This window comes from Alosa pseudoharengus, unplaced genomic scaffold (assembly GCF_046254945.1).
Source record: "Alosa pseudoharengus isolate Yale_2024_CS ecotype anadromous, Long Island Sound unplaced genomic scaffold, YU_APseudo_1.1 YU_APseudo_1.1_scf_4, whole genome shotgun sequence".
Taxonomy (NCBI): domain Eukaryota; kingdom Metazoa; phylum Chordata; class Actinopteri; order Clupeiformes; family Clupeidae; genus Alosa; species Alosa pseudoharengus.
This window is the reverse complement of record NW_027468774.1, coordinates 36,354,288-36,380,327: the sequence shown is the minus strand read 5'-3', so window position 1 is coordinate 36,380,327 and position 26,040 is coordinate 36,354,288. Positions and strand designations below refer to the sequence as shown.

General features: G+C 39.6%; 3 protein-coding genes across 3 annotated transcripts; 1 reads left to right on the top strand and 2 right to left on the bottom strand.

Moving 5' to 3' along the window:
• Nucleotides 1-895: 895 nt before the first annotated feature.
• Nucleotides 896-3,920, bottom strand: pdap1b (pdgfa associated protein 1b). Its single transcript, XM_076267083.1, has 6 exons — nucleotides 3,763-3,920; nucleotides 3,308-3,399; nucleotides 3,131-3,223; nucleotides 2,925-3,043; nucleotides 2,646-2,797; nucleotides 896-1,405 (listed from the first exon to the last, which is right to left on the bottom strand). Exons 1-6 carry the CDS (start codon nucleotides 3,773-3,775, stop codon nucleotides 1,350-1,352), a joined length of 525 nt encoding a protein of 174 aa, XP_076123198.1. The 5' UTR covers nucleotides 3,776-3,920; the 3' UTR covers nucleotides 896-1,349.
• A 446-nt stretch (nucleotides 3,921-4,366) lies between these two features.
• On the top strand, nucleotides 4,367-5,486 carry bud31 (BUD31 spliceosome associated protein). The gene is made up of 4 exons (XM_076267082.1): nucleotides 4,367-4,556; nucleotides 4,702-4,824; nucleotides 4,930-5,096; nucleotides 5,186-5,486. The coding sequence occupies exons 1-4, from the start codon at nucleotides 4,463-4,465 to the stop codon at nucleotides 5,234-5,236; spliced, it is 435 nt and encodes a 144-aa protein (XP_076123197.1). The 5' UTR covers nucleotides 4,367-4,462; the 3' UTR covers nucleotides 5,237-5,486.
• A 4,755-nt stretch (nucleotides 5,487-10,241) lies between these two features.
• LOC143103262 (uncharacterized) lies at nucleotides 10,242-15,753 on the bottom strand. The gene is made up of 2 exons (XM_076267081.1): nucleotides 15,637-15,753; nucleotides 10,242-12,376 (listed from the first exon to the last, which is right to left on the bottom strand). The coding sequence occupies exon 2, from the start codon at nucleotides 12,372-12,374 to the stop codon at nucleotides 10,815-10,817; it is 1,560 nt and encodes a 519-aa protein (XP_076123196.1). The 5' UTR covers nucleotides 12,375-12,376; nucleotides 15,637-15,753; the 3' UTR covers nucleotides 10,242-10,814.
• Nucleotides 15,754-26,040: the final 10,287 nt, after the last annotated feature.

Genomic DNA, 26,040 nt, shown 5'->3' with positions numbered 1-26,040 from the left:
GGTTGCTTTCTTATAGACTTTTCCACAATACTTGATGGAAATCGATGTAAATACAGGTTTCATTTTGCTTATCAATTTTTCATTCAATTACTTTAGGTGGATATACTGGGCTCACTAGCTTTTTAATAAGCAGGTACATTGATGCTGCGAGGATAGCAAATCTGACAAATTCCACCACCAACAAGAAAAAACTATCCCAAATGCCTCTTGCACATAGCTATTCACATTAGAACCCTCATTCTTTTGACTTTTTTTCTTAGTTCCAATTTTCCCATATAGACTGTTTGCATGTGAAGTACAAGTGACCTGCATTTAACTCTAAACAGAACCTATCTTCCAAAAGGCCACACATCACATTATGTTTGGACAGGACAGGAGTCATATGTGTCACCAGCAACAATAATGCTGCATTCCAAACAACTAGGCCTATAGTTCAAACTTTGACCCTGCTAATTGGGTTTGCCCCAAGTGCACAAAAAAGCTCCCACTTGAGTGATGTTACACTGTACTTCTAAGAAATAGGAAATACCTTTTCTAGAAAAGACTTCTGAGTTTGTCTATAACAGAGATGAATTACAATGAATACAGAGAAATGATTACAGAGTTGTCATCATGAAAACCTACAAGAAATGCCTACAAGTGACTCAAATCTGATTGGAAAAGATCATATTTGGTACAGTCTGTCACAAGGGGAAAACATCTGATTTGAGTCACTTTAGCCTGGTAATGTGAACATGGCTATAGTTGCACACAGTTGTTCAATCAAGGAACCATTGCAAAAAGTGCAAAAAATCTTGCCCCAGCTATCTACCGATTAAGACCAAACAAAATGTCTCTGATCGTGAAAATCTTTAGCAACTGTTCATTTACTTTATGTCATGGAATCACAAACTCATTAAAACTCTGAGCAACATTTATTTACCCCAATCACTTCAATATTTGTACCATTGACATAGCCAACATAGTTCTTAAGCGTTCAACATTCCATAGGGCGTCAACAATAAAGTCCACCATGATTTCCTCAATATAAGTAGTAATCAGATTAATCTGGTATACAGGCAAAGTGGCTTCTGGTTCAAATACCCCAAAAGCTGTAATATTTATGTTATGTTTCAATGAAACAGGGTATATAGATGTATCATGTTAGCAACCATAGTAAAAGTGTAGTAACTGAAGGGTAGATGTCTGTAACAAACGCTTTTGGTTCTTTTCTTTCCATTATCTTTCAATATTTTACATTCATATACTACAGTGGATATCCTTGCTTTTCTTTAAAAATAGTTAAGATCAGGTAATGCAGATTCAGCATCAGTCCATAAGTGCATGACCACTGGTCTGTTCATTTATCATTATTTTAGGGATAAAGAATTCATTCCTCTTGCTGCTGCAGCTGCTGCTTCTTTGGCTGCAAGAAAAATGGAGAAGAAAGGCATTTTATTTATAACTGAATACTATAACTGAAGAGGAAAACCAGCAGAATGTATCTGTAAACGAGACTATAGATGTTTTGCATGTGATGTCATCTTTTTCACACCACATCAAAATAGCCTAGTGAATGGCAAGTGTAGGAATCAAATCAATGGGTTGTAAAAGGACATGTCTCCCACCTAGCTGATTATTAGTTATACAAATATATTTTGCTTGGTTTTCCTTGTATTTGTGGAGTGTTTCAACCACCGCTGCACTGTTATTGCAACAGTCTATCAAGCATAGCAAAGGTTGCTATAGACTTTTATCAAGCATTTCAGCAAAATCTTAAGGTCAGTCTTCTACAATAGTTATTCACTGACTGAATTGAGTGAAACCTTTGTAGACTTCTTCAATTTAAGAGATTCTTGTATGCTGCTTGTTCATTGGACATGGCATAAACTGACAAGATTAACACCATAGATGTAGCCTCAGAAATGACAACAATGTGCTAATCTGATTCGTTATTCTGAAATATCAACTACACTGCCACATCTAACACTGCCCAAATCTAACACCAAAAATACTTAAAAATGGTGTTTACTGCTTATTTTGTTTGTGGTATGTATTGTGACACATCAAAACACATAATGGACATGTTAAAAGAGTTGATTTTTGCTGGAATTAGTCTTTAAAATAATAAACGGAAAATGATGCACATTTTGTATTATATATACATCCTGACACACATTAGTAGCCAGAGCACATGCTATTGACTACTATGACATGCTTAATGCATAGAAAACTAAACTAAGGACACACACCCCAAACACTATTTGTTGGAGTCAATGCAAGTGCAAAAGGAAAAAAATTCTAAAAATGTCAAGCACAAGAAATTATAGCCGGGAGCTGTTTTTGGTGCACAAGTTGCTATTATTTTTTTCCTTATGATTCATTAATGTATAGGCCATAAAGATCCTGTAAACTTCATTTTTAACTGTCCCAAGTTATTTAACACATACACCTCTATAACTAAACTCCTAACGTATAAGACATGGAGCTTTCGATTAAGCATTAGTTACTTTACTTTGAAATGTCTTTGATAATCAGTGAATGTATATTCTCGGGAAAACTGCAGACACTACAGACAGTCTGGGTTGCTTGGAGTGTCACTTGTCACTCACACCATGCCAGTGATGTGTCTTTTGAAAGATGCCTATTGTACCTATGACACTCACCTTTCTTCTCCTCCTCTTTTTTCCTTGCAGCTTCCTCCCGCTGTTTCCGAATGATCGCAAGCCGAGCAAGATCTGCTTTTGCTTGATCCGTCTTTCCCGCTAAATGCATTTTCATATACCTCTCTTTGGCTTGCTGCTTCTCTATTTCTTCCCTAAAAACAATGAAGAAAGAAATGTCAGTAAGTATCATGACATTAGCACAACAATAAACTGTCTTCGACATTAAAAAATGACTATGACTGTATTTAATAACTACTGCCATGGACACTGTTAGGTTACCTCTCTCTTCTTGAAAGCTGTCGTGGCCCTTCAAGCTCTATGTCAGTCACCTTCTTCGTTTTCTGCGCCACACGATTGGGGTTTTCGATTTCTATTAAACCCTCTAACCCCCTTTTTTTCTACAATCAGAAATTATTAGAAGGTTAACAACAGCTATCAAACTCAAAACAAAACTAAATTGCTTATGAAAATGTAGCCCAACTAACCTGACTACCTTCATCTTCACTGTCATCAGAGCCAGACCCCTGGAGCTTCTCCTCTGCCAAGTTATCATTTGATGCCCCTTCTTCTTCTTCTCGCTACACATTGGGATAAGTATTAGTGTAGGCTACATATCAAATATACATTTATCACTGACATATTTATCATATATAAATTTAAACCTTCTTTCGTTCTTTTTCTGCTTTCATCTGAGCATCAATCTCCTCAGGACTTGTGTACGTCCTCATACGACCTTTATGGCCACCTTTCTTTCCTGAAATAACATTATTTAAGACCCATCAAAAGGATATCTTTACCAACTGAAATGGCTTAAAAACAGATGCAGTTGGTGACATGACATCTGGTGAGGCTATCATGAGCCTGACAACATCCTGACACACTAACAAACGTATAGTAAGGTCTACATTAAATTAATCAGATATCTTAAGAAAGGTGTTAAATAAAAGCAATCCAATACTAAAATACATACATATTTTTTATATGACAAGAACTGGGCCACTACTTATGCTGTCCACATAAGCAGTTTGTTATGCTCGAGGTAGCCACCTATGTTATAAAAATGGATAAAACACTGTAACAGTAACGTTATGTGCAAATATAACATTTCCTCCCTTACCTCCTTTCGGCATTATGAACTACTATACTTTGACAACCGTTTTTATGAAACACGTCAACGAAAAACACCTTCCAAAACGCTCAAAATAGTATGTTGCAAGCTAATCGCAATCTGGTCACTACCATAGACAGTAGTACTACACTCCGATGAGAGCATGATCATTGAGTGAAGCTACCTATCTGTTCTCCTTGCGAAAATAAGGCACACTACAACCATACGTTTACAATATCTTAGTTCTGTCTTTGTATTTTTAAGTTAAATCCAGATATTGCAATACACGTGGAAAATTACTTCAGAAAAGAGCAGATAAATTGTTTAAAACGTATGGTTTTATTCAGGCACTCATAAAGACGTCTAAACTGATGCAATATACCAGTGCCAGAAGAAAGAGATGTTAAATAAATCCTGACAAAAAATAAGTGATGGTTATTAAAAAAAACAAATATATATATATATATATATATATCAAAATATACACTACATATCAAATTATATTGTATGACATATTTTCAGAATTTACTTCTTGAAATACTGTGACGTATTTTCTGAGACACTAGGAGAGAAAGGTCCCAAAATATTTGACGCAAATCTGATGTGACGCAGGAGTAGGCCCTGTAGTAGCCTATCTTTTACTGTCTGTGCCTGTAGCAGACCGAACACTCTTGCAAATTGAAGTGCTTTTTAGAATAAAATTACAATAATGCCAAAAGTGAAGAGGAGCAGAAAGCCTCCTCCAGACGGTTGGGAGTTAATTGAACCCACTTTGGATGAGCTCGATCAAAAAATGAGAGAAGGTAAGACGACTTAACGTGTGAGTAACGATGCGTTCTCGGTTAGCCAACAAGTAAACAGTGGGTAGGCTAATTTCGAAATCAATAGCTAGCAAGCTAACTGGTTGTATTGAGCATTGTCGATTTATATTATTGTTTTCATTTGCAGCTGAAACAGAACCTCATGAAGGCAAACGTAAAGTTGAATCCCTCTGGCCAATATTCAGATTGCACCACCAGCGCAGTCGGTACATTTTTGACCTGTTTTATAAAAGAAAGGCAATCAGTAGAGGTAAGTTATACTTTCTATCAAGCACATTTAACGTACGTAACGTAACGTTATATCGCGCATATTTCTTAGAAACATGTGTCATTATTCTTAATATTATTGTCCTAGAGCTGTACGATTATTGCATAAAGGAGGGCTATGCGGACAAAAACCTCATCGCAAAATGGAAGAAACAAGGTTATGAAAACCTGTGCTGTTTGAGATGTATTCAGACACGGGACACCAACTTCGGAACCAACTGTATTTGCAGAGTTCCCAAAAGCAAACTCGAAGTGGTAAGCGTGTTTTAAACCTGTTTGTGATTTTAGGTCATTGCAACTTTTGGGCAGAGTAGTTGTGTCAGTTTGTTTCTATTCTCTTTCAGGGACGCATCATCGAATGTACACATTGTGGATGCAGAGGCTGCTCTGGATGAAACGCAAGATGCCTTCAATGGGACATCAGGGCTCATTCAACTTTGATCTGTATGTTTTTAAAAGATCCCTGCCCATACTTGGATTTCCATTCCAGATTATACGTCTGTAGTGTATATCATGAGAGGTCGTGGATGTTTTTTTTTATATATATAAATTACATTTTCGTGATAAGTTGTTATCATACTTTATTACATATTATTTCCCATGCCACTGTGTATTGTCATTTGAAATAAAACTCTTTTTGCTGTATTATCCTTTTGTTTTGATTTGTGCACTAGTGGGAGATCATTGGAAGTCATTCCAAATGGCAGAGGCTTTCAATAGTGAACTAGGTGTCCTGCTTGACAGAGTGGCACCCTTAAAGACTAAAAAAAGGCCCTGTAGCAAACAGCATATCCATGACCTAAAAAGATCCCGTAGAAAAGCCGAGAGAACATGGAGGAAAACTAAGTTACAGGTTCACCGTGCCATTCTAAAAGAAAAAATAGCTAATTATAATAGAGCTATTCGTAATGAGAGAATGATTACTGTAAGGTAATTGCTGAAAATAGTGGAAACTCTAGGATGTTGAATAGGCTACTGCATCAAACACCGTTTGACACACTCAGTCAGACATTCTCTTAACAGGTTCTGTCATGTCACGTTAGCTCAAAGGATTTGTCCATGTTAATTACTGCTATTGTTTGGATAATGTCGTCAAGACTAAAGAGGAAATACAGATTTTTTTTGTGTTTTTGCATGCAAATAATACCACCACTACCCCCCCCCCCCCTTCACCAAAATAGAAAAATAAATAAATACTAACTTTTCAATGACCCCTCCTGTCGGACTGAATGACACTGAATTTAATTCTTCCAAACTATGAAATCAAAACAGGTTTGATAAATGACTAAAAACAGCAAAATTAAAAGGTTAACAAGACACCTCAAAACATTTTGCAAGGCATATAGCAAATACCTTCACAATCGCTGGCATGTGCCTCTAGATCTGCAGCTGGAAAGGTATTGCAGCCTATTGGGCACCTGACCTCATTTGTATATGTACAGACAGGAAATAAGAGTTTTGTGCTCAAGACACTTTGGGACATACCGTAGCTACAACATTAATTTGATTGCTAATCTTGTTTAAACAGGCTACCTGTGGGCTACAGTTGTCAAAGTTAGTTGTGGCATCTGTTTTTTCAATAAACACATCCTCTTCCTATATGTAAAATGAATTGAGATCAACAGGTAGAAAGGTAAAAATGTTGCACAAATAAAATGTAAAATGTCAAAAATACAATTCCCTACTATAACGAAAATAACTAACCTCTATCTCAGATACAGACAGGCCACAGTCTTGGCTGTGTAAAGCCAGCATCTGAAGAGGCATCTCAGTCCTACAGATCTTGCAAGTAGCCTTTGCATTGCTTGAAAACTCAGGGGCATTGGCAGGGAGTGGTGTGACATCCAACTCATCCTGTTTAGAGGGACTATGTAGATAAGCTTACCCCCACCTGACACACTTCTCAGGATTTCCCCTTTGTAGCCATCGGATGGCAGTGGTCCTCCTCCTCCCATTCCCACCTGTTGCAAAATAATTGTGCTGATACATAGGGAATGATGTTCCATTGCTTATATATACTGCTCACACTTACAGTTTTCTCCAATTGTTAAAACACATTTTTGAAACCTTCCACCCTTTTCTCAATTCTCAAACTACATTCACAGAATGTCTGACAGTTCTTGCTAAATAAAACACTCGCCTCAAAAGTTTTACTTGTGCTCAGAACCAAACAGTGTCAGAGTACCGATCCAGTGTATGATTAAGTGTTCCCTTAATTCTTTTGAGCAGTATATATTTTTTATAATGACATCTGCAACAATGTAGACTGCTGATGATACCTGCAGCCTTGAGAAGAAGCCAATAGTCTTCAAGTTTACTCATGTTGTCTTTAAAGAAAATCAAGTATTACGTTTTAGATTAAAAATAAGACAATGCACTTGTTTTAGCATGCATTATACCTGATCATGTGTTAAATCGGAATGGACAGTTACTGTTCTTTTGCCCAGCTTGTATAAACTCCAATTCTTCATCCATCGTTGGTGTAAATTCCACTTTTGCTGGCATTAGGAAAAAGGCTATGTTGAAAGGTTTGAATTGTTTCGGTTTTTCTGCTGGCATGGGTCCCCGAGGGAAAAATCTTTTCTTGCCCTTGTAGTAGCCAGAGAAAGACCTGCAAACAATACATTAAAAATATGGTAATAAAAACTACACTTAAGCAATAGGCCTCTACAAAAAAGGGATAATGGCCGCAGAGGTATACATTCGACTGATTTAATGGACGCAGCAGGCTAAGTTGTCTGGCAAATCCATCAGAAATTTATAAAAGGCCTATATTTTAAAAATATGCATTACAACCTGATGACTTCTTGATTTGTAACCTAGTGCTGCCATTAGAGAAAGCAGCTTCACAGAAGAGAACTTCTGACGGCAAATTTGAGGAAAAGTCAGTAAACCATCCTTCTTATCTTTGGGGTGCTGATTCAGAATATTGTTTTACCAAGCTGAATTCTGAGTTTTAAGACCACTAATTAGCATATTACCATAGACCTCCATAGACAATACAGAAAATGAGATGTGAAAATGTTACGAGATTTCTCCATATAACTTCCCTATGAATTAATACATGACTCATGAGGAAATCATGCATAAATCATGATAAATCATACCCTTACTCTAAAGTGTTACCGAGATATTATGTAGGCCTAGTTCAACTTTCTACTTTCTATGCAGCTGCAATGGGTTATGGAGACCTATATAAATTTGTAAGCTCAAGTTCAAAATTCAGCTTGGTAAACAAAATATTTGAATTCAGCACCCTCAAATTGGGGGAATTAGCCTGTTTACCAACTTTTTCCTCAAATTTTCCAACAGGACTTTTTACGAATGTTTTCTGTTGATCCTCTATCATTACATTAAAGGTATCCGGTTCAACGGATTTAATTTTATACAGTCTCCCCTTTGTAAAATGTTGCATTAAAAATACAAAAAGTCTACACAAAATAAATGTGAGCATCTGAGCTAACCTTCATTTTCAAACACCCACTATACTCCCTAGTTTCAGTCTTCAATTTCTTGCAGTTCAACAAAGGTGTTTCAAGTAAGGAAGAGTCTGGTTAAGGCTAAAGGCTAAAAGTAAAGTAAAGTAACTGATCATACTTGTAAAATGTTTTGCTTGCATAAAGGGATAGACTCATTAATTATAAACTTCTCACAATGTATTGTGGAAATGTGGTTATCACAGAACAAAGACCTCTTACTATTCTATAAACCTACACTCTGTTATTTCTTTAAAAAAAAGAAATACTGTATGTGAAGAGCCTTTCATTAGGAAACTAGATAGTTAGGCCTATTCGAATGCATACTGCCCCACCTTGATTAGAACCTTGTTATGGGAGAACATTTTTACATTGTGTTTATTAAAAATTATATCAGCCGATATATCAGCTAGCGGTTTTTGAAAAACTCAAATATTGAAACCAACAGACTGCAGTCTGTTAAGTTAGATAACCTCACCTCCTCAACCCTCACCCTGAACACCGGCGTACCACAGTGCTGAGCCCTCTCCTGTACTCCCTCTTCACCTATGACTGCACACCTGTAGGCTACATGGCTCTATGTCAAGTTTGCAGACAACACTACAGCAACAATGATGAGACGGCCTACAGGGAGGAGGTACCTATCGTGGTGCACCAACAACAACCTGACTCTCAACACCAAGAAAACCAATAACCAAAGGCTCACCTGCATCTCTTCTTCCTGAGGAGACTATAGGTCCACCTGTCTCCTCAGATCCTGGTGAACTTCTAATGTGTCACAGTATAGTATGGCAATTGTTCTGCCTCCGACCGGAAATCACTGCATAAAGTGTACTTTATTGTCCCCCAGAGGGAAAATTCATCTTGGGCTCCAGTCACTGCATCGCAAACTTGGGTTGGTGGTAGGGTTGGTTGGGTGGTGAAAACTGCCCAACACATCACCGGTTCTTCACTCCCCTCGATCGAGGCCGTCCAGGGCAAGCGATGCTTGCGTAAGGCGCGCAGCATCATCAAAGACTGCTCTCACCCCAACCACAGACTATTCACCCCACTCCCCTCCTGGTGACGATTCAGGTCTCTCCGCACCCGAACCAGCCGGTTCAGAGGAAGCTTCTTCCCTGCGGCTGTCACCCTACTGAAACCTGGCTCTGCACCCCGGTGACAACCCCCCCCCCCATGTGCCTGTTGTGGTGTCCACCTACCTTGACAGGGACAACAAGGAAGTGAACGCTCTGCCCCTCAACAGCCCCCCCCCCGACAATTCATCCATAATATTCTATTTTTATAAAATTTACATAGTTACACTAATACATAGCTATATTCTACTGCTCTTTATACTGTTCATACTGCACATACACTTATTTTTTACTACTCTTTTAATGTTACTGTTACTACTGCACATATCTGTACATACTGTACATATCTATACAGTCAAACTGAATATCCATGTATTCTGTTTTTTGTATTATTATTGTACTATATTATTTTTACTACTCTTATGATGTTATATTACTGCTACTGCACATCTATTCTGCTCTTATAAGGCTACTGCTAATACTTTGCACATATTTATATTTAATATACTGTAAACCATACCACTTTCTTAATTGTATACTGTCTACACTGCACTGTATTTCTCTATGGCTTTTTTGCACTTCTGGTTCTGACGCAAACTGCATTTAATTTTCCCTCAGTATATGACAATGAATGATTCTAATCTAATCTAATATCAAAGTCATGGGTTTATATAATCCCAGATGAGTGCACCCCCAGAAGGCCCAGAAGCTATACTGAAACTGAAAATATAGTATGCAATTTGCAAATATAAATAAATTATAAACTCGGACACACTCTTGTCTCTTCTCAGAAAGTTTTATTAATTTTCAATTATTTTAGACAGATATTGTCCTACCAACAAAAAATGCATCAGATCACATGATGGAACTATAACAACAATCCCAACAATGACAGGCAAAGAGTGACTTGTGTGCAGGAGCATTGCGCTGACTTGGATCTTAGAATCTTGCTCATGATATTAAAAAACAATTTCCCAAGTTATTAAATTATTTTAATCATCCCTTTCTATCTTCAAAAAACTCTTGAAGACACAACTCTTCCAAGAATACCTCCTCTCCTCGAGCTTCTGACAACTTCACACACCTAATATGCACCACACTCTTCCCTCTCTTCCTTCCTCTCCACTTTTCTCTCTCCCTCCTTTTCTACCACTTCTCCTACCATACTTTAACTAATATGTAGGCACTCATATCCTCCAGTACTAGTACTGACAGATGCAGTGGTGATTTCTAGTTGTCTCCTCTGCATTGTAACTTAAATGTTATTCTATTGCTGTAGCTGTAGCTATCTATCTTATATGTTAAAATGTTTAAATATTAAGCTTAAATGTTATGATATTGCTGTAAGTCGCTTTGGATAAACACGTCTGCCAAATGAATATATGTTAATGCAAATGTTTTTAATTTTAAAACAGTTAGTTTCAAATTTGATAATTTCTGCTCAATTCATTAATCTTCTGGGACACTGTTGTGTCGATTTTATTTTCACACGTGTCTCCATAATAGCCATCTTGACAGTCACATCGCCATTCGTTGGAGTTTAGCACCCTCATGCACTTTCCTTTGTTAGAACATTTGTTACAGTCAACTGGCAACTTTCGAGAGTAATGCACAGAAATCATGTACTGATAGCCATTCATATAACAAGTATTTTGGTAATCTGGTTTTGGGTCCTCTTCAAAAATATGATATGCGGCATGTGTTACTTTGGCATAATCTGCAAGAGTTATATGAATAGTCTCACTAGCGCCACCCCAAGCTTCAGGAAACCAGCTATGCTGGCATGTAAGTTCACAGTTACGTTCTCTTTTAAAGCATTTATTGACTGTTCTTGTAATTTCGTTTTTATTTGTTATCTCTGCTTTCAGAGTGTAGTCCACAGCTACTATAATATTGTCAATTGTGATTTCTTGCAGACTAAGCAGAATTATATTTTTCTTTTCCACGTCATCTTTGTTGCACACAAGCACCACCCAATTATACCAACTATACTTCTCATCCAGATGCTCTTTCACCTTTTCAGCGATTTCTTTCTTCTGGTCAGGACTGAGTAGACTAGCAATCTGCTTCACGTCATCCTTAAGGTATTTTTCATAGTTATTCTCGCAGTATTCCAAAGTGGCCTTTTGAGCTTCAAAGACATGCTTGAACTGCTGGGTTAGACTAGTTTCTATATCATGTGTGTTAAGACCAATCTGTTTCAAGTAAAACTCCTTAAGTACCATCCCCTTAAACAACAAACTACTTAAATGTAAGTGATATTTTCCTATCTTTCTAATGTCACATTTAAACTTCTCTTTCAACAGTTCGTTGAAGTTTCTGGCGAGAGACGTCTGCCTGACTGTCAGGGAATGGTAAAGGCTGTCCAAACTGCCCTCAGTATTTGTGTCCTGATAGAACTTGGTAAAGACTTTGGCCAACGTCTTTATGTCATTGCTAAATCTATGCTTCAGAAAGAAATCATCAAACTTTTTCCAGGCACTGATGATAATCTCCTCATGTTTAAGTAAGGCAGTGGCGTAGTTGTACCATTTCAAATCTTTTTCGAGATCAGATATCTGCATTGAGATAGAGTTAAGCTTCCAGTTCACCTCCTCAAACCCTTTCTTCATCTCCTTCAACACCTTGTTCTCTTCAGGGATGAAGACCAAGACTGTGCTAATGACAGAGGAGATCACGGCTCCAACACCAGGTGCCATGCTGGCAAAGTTGGCAAGGCCCTTCATAATACCTGTCAATTTATCTGTGTCAATCTTGTTCATCACATCTTTAAATAGAGACAGAGAGGTTGTTGCAGTACTTAAGATTTTCTCGGCTTTGATTCGACTGCCAGCAGGTATGTCTCTCTTGATAATGTAATGGTTGTGGTCGTCAGGGACTGAGGGATTGATGGGGTACTGTGACAAGGCACAGGAAGGCATCCCGTAAAGACAGATCAGTGAAGCCAACAGCATCGGTGCAGGCCATCTCGAAGACATCATGACTGCGAAAAACATAACAACAATTATTTCATGTTATTGTAGAGTAAAACAATTCCCTCTTTAATGTGTTTCCTGTTTATTTGTGTATGGGAATGGCAGGTTTCAGTGCAGGGCTTTACCATAAAAGCAATTCAGAATCCTACAACAGAGAACAACGAGATGTACAGCAGAACAGTACAAAATATGACCGCTGCCTAGTCCTGCAGATCTCCTCAAAAATTAAATCACTGTTGTCAATTGTCTCCATCTCCTACTCCATCCTTAGCCTGGCGAGCCAGACCCACATTAAAATGTAGGGTCTGGGCACTCACCGTTCGCAGTGCTCAGTCCAAGGGGCGGGATAATCAGTTGTATTTCAAATTCCCTCTGCACGCAATAGGATATTTGTTTTCAAGTAGCAGGGAATTCAAGCCAAACCGTTGCAACTCTTCCATCAATCATTATGTTAAGCCCACCAAACGACTCTATACACAGTGCCGGTTCAGACCTCCATGGGGCCCTAAGCAAAATCCTGCTAAGGGGCCCTCCTACCTGAACTCTGAGGGCCAAAATGTAACCATTTTTTTACAGTATCGTCTGACACCTCAGTGCTCCCAATACAATCATCCCACCCCATTTTGGACGTCTATGGAAGTTACCAAATATAGTGTTTGACACTTGAAGTAATGCAGTTTTTTTGTAAGGGTCTGGTTGTGCTAGCCTACTGGCTGACTGTTCTTCACCTGTGTGTCTGTAGTAGGCTACTTGCCAAAGACATAGGCTATGAACTGGCTCCCCTGATTCTCTTATTATTTCAATATTTTTTTCAAACGTAGACTATTTTAAACAATCATTTTAATACTTCATATAGGCCTAATTTATGATGTGCATCTATTGTCCATGCAGCACAGCGAATCAAAGTTAATACATTAGGCTAGACCTACTTTCCATTTTGCATACGTTCAGTTGTAGGCTATAAAGCTTGACTGAAACATTGTAAAACAATTAGTTCTTTTAAAAATGTATGGGAAGAGTGAAATCAACTATTAGTTTCGACGGGTCCTCGCATGTTTCTGCTGAAAAACTGCTAGTTTCATCCCGAGCTGCACGTTATGAACGCATTTAAAGATGCCGTAATTTTTTTTTTAAATGTAGCCAGTCGCCCGCATTCAAACAAACGGAATATGCGATTATATTTCACAACTTTGCCAAGTACTGTGACTGGGAAAGGCTGGCAAGCAAGCCGCAGACAGATCAGGGGATTCACTTCACTGTTAGGTAGGCCTATGCTAGACCAGCAACAGGCGCTGGAGAGACGCATGTTGACATCAAACCATGGAACGAACGCAAGTTTACCCGACTGCTGTTCCCGCTGTCATTCTCGTGGCGTTTCTTCCGTTTTTCATGCCCTGAATGGTAATTCGGTTTCATGTTCATCTTCTTAATGTATGAGGCACTGTCGCTATAGGGCCTACTAACTTGTCTGTCACTATAGCTTGACTCAAGAGGAGACGGGGGAGGGGGCCTTCATTACTTGCGGGGCCCTACGCAACTTGCGTAGTGTGCGTATAGGGAGAACCGGCCCTGTCTATACACGATTTCAATGCCTGATTAAGTTTCGATTTCTGGAGCTCACAAGCCAACGGAGAGTTGCTAGACTAGCCGCTAGGGGCGCGTCTAGATTTCTAGGCTAGTCTAAACACTGTTTTTGCTGTGGAGTTGTCAGGATGAATTTCCCCTTGGGGATCAAAAAAAAGTATCTATCTATTTATCTATCTATCTATCTATGTTCATTCGGTGCAATTCACGATTTGAGGTTCACGATACAATTTTCTTATATGATTTGTTTTTAACTGAATAAGCTGCAGACAAATCATAAAAAATATTAATGTATTTACATAAACTGAGAACACAAGGTCTCAACTCGTTGCCATAGTGTTAATGCATATTCTGTCTAATCCGGCTCCCTGATGGGGTTGTTTTAAATTAGAATAATCTTTTGACCAATCTGACTCCAATTTTACTATTATTACAGATCATCATACTGACGTCTGAAGTCGAACAAGTGAAATCAAAAGCAGATTATGCCTATTCTGTTCAAAAATCACATTGTAATTCATTTTTCCTCTCATTTTTTTTATCTCAACCAGTTGTAATCTTCACACATTTGTATGGATTTTTAACCAATTCATGTTTCATTGTCACATCCCTTATCTAGCCTATAGCCTTTTATTCATACACATGCATTCAATACATACCCCACAGTAGAGATACATAAACAGACATGCATAAACACATTTAAACAGTCAGTTTTATCGGTCCAAAGGCTCATGCAAGCATGGAGTATGCAAACTACTTCGCTTTGATGCCATATGGGTTACATGTCACATGGCTAATCTGTGTAATACTGTAATAACATATATCTAAATGTTCTTAATAAATAATAATTAAAAAAAATAGTTAAAGGAGAAATCCAGTGTTTTTCTCACACAGATCTCCGTTTCTCGAGGTCACCAAATACTGTCTGTACGGAAAAAAGAGGAAACAATTGTTTTTTTCCTAGCTCAAGTTGCTGCAACCAGCAGCTAAAGCAGCCGGGCAGCTATACAGCTACACTCTGGGGGCATGTTCATGAGCCCCCATGTTCATGCCCCCAGAGTGTAGCACTGTAGCTGCCTGGCTGCTTTAGCTGTTTTTTTCGTACCGACAGTACTTGGTGACATCAACAAAGGGAGAAAATAGTTATATATATATAGATATACAGATATATACTTTATTCTTGCACTGTTGCACTGTTGGACTTACTCATTTGCACTATCACCATGACCACTATCACCATTGCACTATCACCGTGACACTCACTCACACAGAGCACCTTACCTTACCTTACTTACTATGCACAGACAATCACAGGCTCAGTCCCTGCCTCAGTCATTGCAAGCGCCTCTTGATTGATTAATCACCACTATGTGGATACTGTTTTTAGAATTGATTTAGATTAAGTGTTAGTTAGTATAATTTGTATTTTAGTATATTTAGTATATTCTTTATCTTCTACTGTCCTTATTGCTTAGTTGTGTTTTTATATTATATACTTTTAATTACTTTTTCTGCTGTTAGTGAATGTGTGTGTGTTGTCTGTATGCTACTGAGACCCTGAATTTCCCCTGGGGATCAATAAAGTATCTATCTATCTATCTATCTATCTATCTAGATCTATTTAAAAAATCACCGGATTTCTCCTTTAAAAAATCAGCAGAGCAAGCAGCCACTGACTACAGACCTGCAAAGATGCTTGGAGGCCCTCGTGGATGATGCTGCTTGTCTCGTCAGCAGGAAGGTTGAATGGCTTGTGAGAGTCTGGAGGTTGCTGCAGTCTTGGAGGAATCCTCTGATCTCTGAGCTTGACAAGACACAACCAGTCCTTTTTATAGGAAGCTGGTTGGTTCCCTTAAATTACTTTCTTCAATGTCGATGACAAGGCATAAAACTGTGGATGACTATTTAAATGTTCTACAGACATTTATGATAGATAAGCATGGAAATCATATGATTAAACATTATGTTTTATTACAAATGTGTTATAGGTTGACAGATACGCACACATAGACACACTGAATGAAAATCATGTCATAAGAAATCATTAAATCATTTCATCTTAATATTGTCATGATGAGCTACTTCCATGCTGAAAGAAAAGACGAGGCCATTGAGAAGGAGGTGCTGTAAGATAGAGTAACTATACAGTGCTCTTTATTCAAATTATTCCTATAAAGTAGGGGTGTCAAACTCAAATGACTTAAAGGCCACTCTCCAGGTGGTCATCTGATAGGGGGGCCGTTGAGACACAATCCTTTGTTATCTTTAAAATGATAGTTAAAGGAGAATTCCGGTGTGATATTGACCTAAAGTGTATTGAAACATGATACCGAGTGTGAACGTATGTCTCATAGCCCATCTCGGCTTGTCCCCTGCACTCCAAAATCTGGCGCTAGTTAGCCGATGCTACCAACAGCTTTTTCAATTGTGGTGCTTTGGCATCGGGCTAGCCATGCAAATAAATCACTGTTTTACACCATTTACGAGGCTCAATGTATCTCCACACTTCATTGGTAGACTTCCGAGGGCCCTGACATTTAAAACGAGACATTGAGAACTTTGAAAAAGCACTGGTAGTTTACTTACAAGACGATTTATACAGACAGTATCTTCACGAAGTTTAGCGTTTGCAGCCATCTTGAATTTAGTCACGATAAGTCGAGCTACGAGTAAGAATGAACAGGTATGATAAGGGATCAGATTCCAAAAATAATTCAGTGGAAATGCATGGATTCCATTTGCTGCTACTGAAAGAAACTGGAATCCATGCATTTCCACTGAATTATTTTTGGAACAGTAAACTTTTAGTTATTCAGGAATTACTTTGCCTATTACTTTACTTATAACTAGCTTCATGACTGCATCACCGTCCTTTCTGGCTTTTTGTGCTGAAAGACGTGTCTGCACCCACCAACGTAATAATTTCCCACCAATGTAATAACCCAATAATTATTACGTTTGCAGGAAGTTATTACGTTGGTGGTGTAAGTGCAGCAAGCTGACTCATTAGCCTAGGACCTCAAAGTTCTTTTGTACTCAACACAAAACGTTTTAAAATAAAAGTCTTGAATCAAAAGTTCTTCGTTTGTCTGTTTACTCATGAATTTCAAATCACAAAGCATAAAAAACTTAGGATCTTTACTTTTCTTAGATTAACTGTGTAGTTTCTGTATGAATGTTCTATAATTGTTCTGATCTCCCGTATGAATGTTCTGTGTAGGTCAAAAGACTGTGTTGCTCCAAAGTCCAGTGGCTTCTGCCTGTTTCGTGGGGTTCTATTTATTTTATACTAAATCTAACAGCCAATCAAATTACATCATTCTTAATTACTGGTCAACTGTTTACATTCCATTTTACATAACGTTTGCAACACAGGTTTTCTCAGTTCTTACAAAATAAACTCAAAATATTATTAATTCCATAGAAATGGCTTCAACATATCCCGGCCCCTAATTGACTAGGCCTTAGCAAATCAATTATCAACTTAAACTTAAACTGGAGCCATTTACACTCCTACATTTAACATTTTCTCAATTCCTTATATTAATAATCTTCTTCTCTTCACAGGTAAGTATTTAAAGGTAAACATTAACTGGTAAGTATTAACAACTAAATACTTTTCACAGACTATTCAAACTGGTAATTTGTTACATTTTACAGACTATTCTATTCAATATTCAATCCACTCTGGTAAGTATTTCTAGTCTATTCAAATCTTTTTCTTCTATCTTCAGTCTTCTCCCTGCAATAAACAAAGTTTAGTTATGGGTCTTTGAATGATGCTGGTCTTCGTCCGAACTTCAGCACTTCGGACAACGCCTTTGGAGTCGGGCATCACCCTCTTGATTCTGCCTAACATCCAGGAGTTTCTTGGCAGGAGCGCATCTGCAATGAGGACGACATCTCCAACCTTGAAACTTCTCTTTAGGCTGAGCCATTTTTGTCGCTCTTGCAGGAGTGGTAGGTATTCGTGAGTCCACCTTCGCCAGAACAGATCCACCATATACTGTATTTGTCTCCAGCGCCGGCGAGCGTAGACATCATCCTTAGCAACACACCAGGTGGAAAACTAGGCTGTGTTTTCAATGCGAGCAGATGATTCGGTGTCAGCGGCTCGAGATCATTGGGGTCATCTGTGTTGGTGGTTAAGGGTCTCCCATTGATGATGCTCTCAACTTCACATAAGAGAGTATGTAGTCCTTCATCTTCTAAGAGCTGTTGCTTCACAACAGAGCTCAGCACTTTTCTCACTGTGCGGATTTGGCGCTCCCAAATGCCGCCGTGGTGGGACGCAGCAGGTGGGTTGAAAATCCATTGCACACCCTTTCTCATCATGACTTCATTGATACGAGACTGATCCAGCTCCGCTAATGCCTCACGCAGCTCTCGTTCGGCGCCGACAAAGTTCGTGCCATTGTCGGAACGAATGATTGACACTTGGCCTCTTCTGGCTTGAAAACGCCGTATGGCATTAATACATGAATCGGTGTCAAGGGAATGGGCTACTTCTATGTGCACTGCCCTGACAGTTAAACATGTGAAGAGCACTCCATAACGCTTGACCTTTGCACGTCCTCTTCTGACCTCGAAAGGTCCAAAATAATCCACACCCGTGTTGGTGTAGGGTGGTTTGTCGGGGAGCAGACGGTCTTGCGGCAGATCCGCCATTTTCTGCTCTCCTGCCTTTGCATGCATTCTTCTGCAGAGATTGCACTCTGAAATCACTTTTCTTGCTGCTGCATTGGCTCTTGGTATCCAATACCGTTGTCGAAGTATGGCTAAGACGTGGTTCCTACCTCCATGTCCAGACTCTTGATGAATGTGGTGGAGAATGAGGTGGGCTATTCTGTGCTGTTTATGCAGAATGGCGGGATGCTTGGCCTCCTCAGGCATCGCCGATCTGTTCAGACGTCCTCCTACTCTCAACACATCATCTTGCAAGTATGGATCCAGTTTGAAGATAGAACTGTTCTTTTTCACACGGGAGCCTCCCGGCTGCAAGGTTTGTATCTCCACCATGTAAGCTTGTCTCCGACTGTATTTAACCAGTTCCATTTCAGCTCTGGATAGATCTTCCACGGTAAGTATTCTTTTCTCCAGGTTCTACTTCACCATTTGCTGTTCAACTATGGATCTGCACTTCTCTGGATCATTCTCATTCTGCTGTATGTTCTGCTCAAACTCTTTTCTCTTCTCACTAAGATGCCGCAACGTCCCTCTCAAGTGCAAAATCCAGGCTGCTGCCTTTTTTAGCTTATGCCAACTGGAGTAATACTCAACAAGCTGGTTCAGTGGATCTGTGCACTCATTTGAGTTTATGCATGACACTGCAGCGGATGTCTTCACCTCAACATCATCTTCAGTCAGGTAAGTACACTGTTCAGGTTGTTTTGGCCATTCAACTATGAAACCAGCTCTTACTTTCCATGAAGCTCTGGATCTTCAAACCTCTTGAAGCCTGATCTGCTGGGTTCTGTGAGGTGTTGACGTACTTCCACTGAGAAGATGTTGTCGCTTCTCTAATGAAAGAGACACGGTTTGTCACAAACGTCCTGAAACGAAGGGCATCGTTTTCAATGTACTTTAGTACTGTCGTACTATCTGTCCAGAAGACCGACTCCATCAGGGTAACTTCAAGTTCTTCTTTCAACATCCGATCAATTTTGACTGCAACTGTCGCTGCCGTCAGCTCCATTCTCGGAATCGTGATTTGTTTGAGTGGAGCGACTCTGGACTTTCCCATTAAGAATGATACATGTTTCTCACCCTGGTCATTTGTCAGCAAGAGATACGACACAACGCCATATCCATCTTGGCTGGCATCTGAGAAATTGTGGATTTGAGCAGCCTTTGTTGGCCCAAATGCAGGGGGTTTGAAACATCTGTTCAGACTGAGTTCTGAGAGCTTGTCTAAGTCTGTCAGCCACTTCATCCATGTCCGGCATGGCTTTTCTCTTCGTCCCAACCTTTCTTCTCCTGACAGAGATCTCTTAAAATGAGCTTGACAGGTAGGAGGAGTGGTGCCAAAAAACCCATTGGGTCATACACCGAACTCACGACAGACAAAATGCCCCGTCTTGTGCATGGCTTGTCCGGCAGGTGTATTTTGAACCTGAAGCTGTCAGAACTTGTGCACCACTGCAATGCCCGTTCCACTGGTAACTCATCATGCTCCAGATCGAGATTTTTGACTTCAACTGCTCTTTCAGGGTCAGGGATGGAGCCCAGCAGGACTCTGCTGTTGCTGACCCACTTGGTCAAATGAAAACCACCACTGGCGCACAACGTCATCAGCTCTCTCACAAGAGCGACGGCTTTGTCTTCTGTGGCTACCGACTTCAAACAGTCGTCCACATAGAAGTTCTTGAGGACTGTCTGTGTGGCTTCTGGGGTGCTTTTTGATGCTGCATCTTCTGCTGTTCTTCTCAGTGCATATGACGCACAACTAGGGGATGATGTAGCACCGAACAGATGCACACACATTCTGTGCTCTTCTGCTTCCACGTTCAGATTGCCGCCTGGCCACCAGAGAAAGCGTAGCATATCTTTGTCCGTGTCTGGAATCCACACCTGGTAGAACATGGACTCGATATCTGCCATCATGGCGACAGGTTCCTGTCTGAATCTCAGCAACACTCCGATGAGGGTGTTAGTTAGGTCAGGCCCTTGCAACAACTGGTCATTTAGCGACACGCCTTGGTAAGTTGCCGCACAGTCAAAGACGACTCGGAGTTTCCTCTTTTTCGGATGGTACACCCCATGGTGTGGGATGAACCATACTCTTCCATCACTGCGACTCAACTGTTCTTCTGAAATCTTTTCTGCGTAGCCTTTTTCCAGTATGTTGTCCATAAAAGCCTTGTACTCTTGAAAGAAGTCTGCATTCCTACTGAACTTCCTCTTCAAAGAGTAAAGCCTCTGTTCGGCAATACCACGGTTGCATGGCATCTTCACTTTGTCATCCTTCAAAGGCAACTTGATGCAGAAGTGATCATCCACAAGCTGTGCTGACGTTGTGACTGTGTGCATGAACTGCTTGTCATGTTGAGACTGTTCTCGTCTGTCGTCACATCGTCTTTCTGGAAAATCTGCATTGTAGTGCTTCATCAGCATGTCTTCAATGCTTACCACAGAAATATGGTTGACAAGGAAATTTTGTCTTTTGCCATCATCTGATTCCTTCTCTTGGCATCTGCTGATTGGCCCATTGACAACCCAACCAAGAGCTGTCTTCACAGCGTATGGTCCGTCGTTCTGGCTACTGATGATCTCCCATGGCTCCATGGCTTTGTACGCGTTGACACCGATGAGGAGACCAACTTCTGCTTCAAGTTTTGGGAGATGGACTCGACTCAGGTAAGACCACTTCACCAAATCTTTTTTCTGTGGAATGTTGGCCTTTTTTTGCAGGTATATCTGGCTGAGTATACACATTGGGCAGCTGGATATAATCTTGCTCCTCTAAGCCACACACCTCCAGATCAGTAAGTACATAGCTATTCACTTTCTGTTCTTGCGCTATAGTGCGAAGCAGGAACTCTGTCTTTCTGCCTCGCATATTCAACTTCTTCGCCAAGTCTTCAGTGCAGAAAGTCGCTGTGCTTCCTTGATCCAGGAAAGCATAGGTCTTGATTATCTTTGTGCCTTTCTTGTATTTTATCTGCACAGGTACGATGGGAAGAACACACTCACCGTTCCCGGCCCCAGTATGGTCACCTCTTCTACACCCTGCAGACACAAGAGCACTTGTGACTTCACTTGTGCCTTCACTTGTGCTTTGTGAGCGGTCATCTGCACTGTTGTTCTTTGATGAAACATCTTCCTTAACAACGTGCAAGATAGCTGGGTGCTTGAGTGAACAATCTGGGCAAGAGGCCCTTTTCTTAGTCCTTAGACATATGACCTGCCGTCAGACATCCAAAACAAAGGCCGTTAGTTTTCAAGAACTGAATTCTTTCTTTCAGAGGCTGTTCTCGAATCTTGTTGCACACATTCAATGCATGGTTCTTCTTGCAGTAAAGACAGGGACTTTGGAAAACACCTGCTGACTTGACTGCAAAAGGTTGGCTTTTACTGAAACTGTTATCTTCGGTAGCAGATACATTCACAGCAAAGCTGCTTCTTTTAGACTCACCTTTTCTGATGCTAGGTTGTTTCTTTGAATTGTTCTGATTACCTGAAGTGGAATCCAGGATATCTCCAAATAGGGGGTCATTGGCAACCTTTGCTTGACGGTACACAAATTCCACTAAATCAGGAAACCTGGCTCTTTTTCTTCTTCTTTCTTGAATGTCGTAAGCATAACTTCTCCATCTTTCTTTCATTTTGAATGGAAGTTTGGATAAAATGGACTTCATGTTGGTAGGATTGTTCATTTCGTCCATGTAGTCCACATCATTCACTGTGTTACAACATCCAATCAGGAACAAAGCAAAGGCATTCAATCCTTTTCTGTCTTCTGGCCTTATCTGAGGCCATTGCATAGCCTTCTTGATATAAGCTGTAGCGATGGTCAGTTCATCTCCATAGTGACGATCAAGCAGGTCTCTGGCTTCTTTGTAAGCTCTGTCTGGTCTCATGTGCTCACAGCTTCGAATGAGATCAAGTGGCTCTCCACTCGTGAACTGTTCGAGGTAGTACAGCCGATCTTGATGACTGTCTGTCTTACTGTCAATAGCATGCTCGAATGCCCTTATGAAAGATCTGTAAGTCAGAGGATCTCCTGTAAACGTGGATATATCTCTTTGAGGCAGTTGAGACAAACTCTGTTGTTTAATGAGCATCTCGGTGACTTCGTTTTGACGCTGTAGCACTTCGTGCAGGCTATTTGTAGAAGAATCAGTGTGGTTATGATGGTTAAAACGCGACGTGCTGCTGCCAGCATCAAACCTTGATGATGACTTTCTTCTATCTGAAGCACCAACTTGAGTGGCTGGATTTGGATTGAAGGTAAGAGATGGCTTACCAGCTCCACGACGCACATAATTGCCAACACTGTGTTTTTCTTGTCTACGCATCAGGGGCTCATATCTGGGTCTTGAAGGTGGCTCAAATAAATCATCTATAGATTCATGAGCATCTTCAAATTCTTCATACACCTTTAATTTGGCATCTGAAGCAGCAAGCTCGGTTTCAAGCTCCAATTGCTCTTTTTTAATTCTTAAGCAAATGTCTTCCTGTTCTATTGCTTCTCTCTTTTTCATTGCTGCAGCTCTTGCCAACAGTGCTTCACAATCTGCTTTAATTCTCAGCATTGCAGAATTAGTACTGGAAGTGTGGCTTGCCACAGAATTAGCTTTGGATACACTGTCATGTGGCCTAATACCATCTTCCTCATCTTTTAAGACATCTGCAATCCATTTGTTTGTGTTTTCTATAAACCGCTTAAATTCTAAATATCTGTTCTCATAAGCATCTTGATCCGCTTTCTTATCATCTTCATCTATTAACTCACACAATTCTTCATTAATCCGTTCATACTGTCCTAAGTATCTTTCAAACAGTAGCAATGCTTCATCTTTAACGAAAGTAACATTGTGTTCATTTTCCTTCAATTTGTCTAATATATAAGTCATTCTTCTGTTTAGTTACTTGTGCCAACTTTCCCTTGCGTTCGCCTTTTAGCCTTTGTATTTTCTCTTCTACAGCCTTTTCTCTGGGCTTTGGCACCCTCTTTTGGTCAACACACGTAGCTGCATTTTTATCTGCCATGTCATGTCACTTTAAAATCTTCACACAAAAACTGTCACAATTCCTCGAATTATCCACAATTTCAACTCTTCTTATGTGTTCACAACCACTTGTGATAAGAGTTACTGAATGTATAGAATTTCTTAATATAAAGCTACTTGACTTTCAGACCCGAATATCCAGTGTGACATTTACTTTACGTTTAGACGTTGGTTAGCGTTAGCATCTTCACGAGGCTAATAGAATCAAGAAAACAATATCAGACCTGTTGCAAGGAAAGCTTCATTCAGCCGACGACTCACACTCAAGGTAGGGTAGGATACCTCTGTCTTTCTTTCTGTGTTTTTGAGCTGCGGCGTAGTTTTCAGCCGTCTTGGTCTAATTTTCTTTGGTAGCAGCCGCTAGCAAGCTTCAGCTTAGCCCAGTCAATTGGCTCGCCCTCCTCACGAGTCGTTGGCTTCTTCTTTTGCGGTCTTCTCACGCGGCTCGTCTGTCCGCTTCGTCGAGCAATCTTCTTAATTTGCAATGTCGAGCAATCTTTTTCTTAACTATGAGCCAAGTCTTTTGACTTTGATGTAAGTGCAGCAAGCTGACTCATTAGCCTAGGACTTCAAAGTTCTTTTGTACTCAACACAAAACGTTTTAAAATCAAAGTCTTGAATCAAAAGTTCTTCGTTTGTCTGTTTACTCATGAATATAAAATCACAAACCATAAAAAACGTAGGATCTTTACTTTTCTTAGATTAACTGTGTAGTTTCTGTATGAATGTTCTATAATTATTCTGATCTCCCGTATGAATGTTCTGTGTAGGTCAAAAGACTGTGTTGCTCCAAAGTCCAGTGGCTTCTGCCTGTTTCGTGGGGTTCCATTTATTTTATACTAAATCTAACAGCCAATCAAATTACATAATTCTTAATTACTGGTCAACTGTTTACATTCCAATTTACATAACGTTTGCAACACAGGTTTTCTCAGTTCTTACAAAATAAACTCAAAATATTATTAATTCCATAGAAATGGCTTCAACAGGTGGGAAGGTTAAAAAAGGTACCCAGCAATGTAATAAATGATTTAGTGAAATTATATCTGTTTTATCAATTGTAACGGTATAGTTGTCAACAGTTGTCACCATCTAAACCAATCTTCATCTTACATGTTGGATGAATTCATTGCTTTGGCAAAATATGTTAGTTCAATGTAATAACATTGTGTTTTAAAGAGAAACATGACTAGTTGTAGTTCAGTTATTTATAGATTTCAAGAAACCTCTCAGCTATACAGGAAAAATAAATGAAAGTGGTCCTTCAGATAGAATAATGTTGTGCCCTTTGTCTGTTATTTTAACATTAATCAGTTTGAACCACGTACCCCAAAGAGATTTAATGCGACCCAATGTTCCACACCTCCACCACAATTCAATGACTTTTCAAGGATTTCCAAGGTCAAATTCCCTCAAAATCAAAGACCCAACAGTTTAAGACATGGTTTATCAAGATTAATCATTACAAATTGTTTACAATAACTTTATAGCTTTACAGAAACTCAGAGACAACATTTTAAAAAGAGAGAGGCTTGAATGTGTCAACGCTTAACAATTGTGCTATATGTTTCAGTGATGGCTGACAAAGCAGTTTTCTTGCCTTCTCAAACAGAACATATAGAAATTGAAACACTTTTAATTACCTACACTATATGTCTATTTTATGTCTATTTTCAAACATTTTCAAGGCCTTAATTTCCCCCCTCTTCATAAATTGTTACGACTTTTAAGGACCTGTGAGAACCCAACTGACTGTTAGGAGGTTAATTTGCACAACTCTCACCATGTTCTGCTTTTTAGCAATATTGAGACACACAAACATGATGCAGCATCTTAACATATGAAGATAAACGGTCAAGTGTTCCGACCGTCCAAAGATAGCAGGACTGTCCCACGTTGCAGTTGATTGCTGAAAGTTGGCCAGTCATCTTGAGCGATGCTTGCCTTAAATGGAAATACCTATGCTGAGGTTTTCCTCTGCCCAGTAAATATTCAGTCGAGCATTTGTGATTGTATCCATGTCATTTAGGCTCCAGGTTGACAGAAAAAAATAAATATGATTAATTTAAAAGTTAGGAGCATGTTCTTATCTAGACACAGCAATGTTCATGTCAGTTGACAAAAGATCTTCAGGATCTATGGTCTTTTGGGCCCCCATCATCGACTTCAAGGCAGCGCTGATAGCGTTGTTATGGTAAGGGTTAAGTTTAGGGTTAAGGTTAGGGTTAGGTGCCTTGAAGTCGACAGTGGCAGCACTGCCTTAAAGTCGACAGTGTGGGCCTAAAAGACCATCAAGTGACTATCAGGAGAATGTTCTTAACCACACACAGCAATGTCAGTTGACGAAAGACCAGGGC

Bases quoted from the DNA above. Each gene is read 5' to 3' on its own strand.
- pdap1b (XM_076267083.1), bottom strand. The intron at 3,044-3,130 runs GTTAGTTGGGCT...TTCTGATTGTAG, and splicing joins GTGAAGATGAAGGTAGTCAG to AAAAAAAGGGGGTTAGAGGG. The intron at 2,798-2,924 runs GTAACCTAACAG...CATTGTTTTTAG, and splicing joins CAGCTTTCAAGAAGAGAGAG to GGAAGAAATAGAGAAGCAGC.
- bud31 (XM_076267082.1), top strand. From the start codon at position 4,463: ATGCCAAAAGTGAAGAGGAGCAGAAAGCCTCCTCCAGACGGTTGGGAG. The intron at 4,557-4,701 runs GTAAGACGACTT...TTTCATTTGCAG, and splicing joins CGATCAAAAAATGAGAGAAG to CTGAAACAGAACCTCATGAA. The intron at 5,097-5,185 runs GTAAGCGTGTTT...ATTCTCTTTCAG, and splicing joins CCAAAAGCAAACTCGAAGTG to GGACGCATCATCGAATGTAC.
- LOC143103262 (XM_076267081.1), bottom strand. From the start codon at position 12,374: ATGATGTCTTCGAGATGGCCTGCACCGATGCTGTTGGCTTCACTGATC.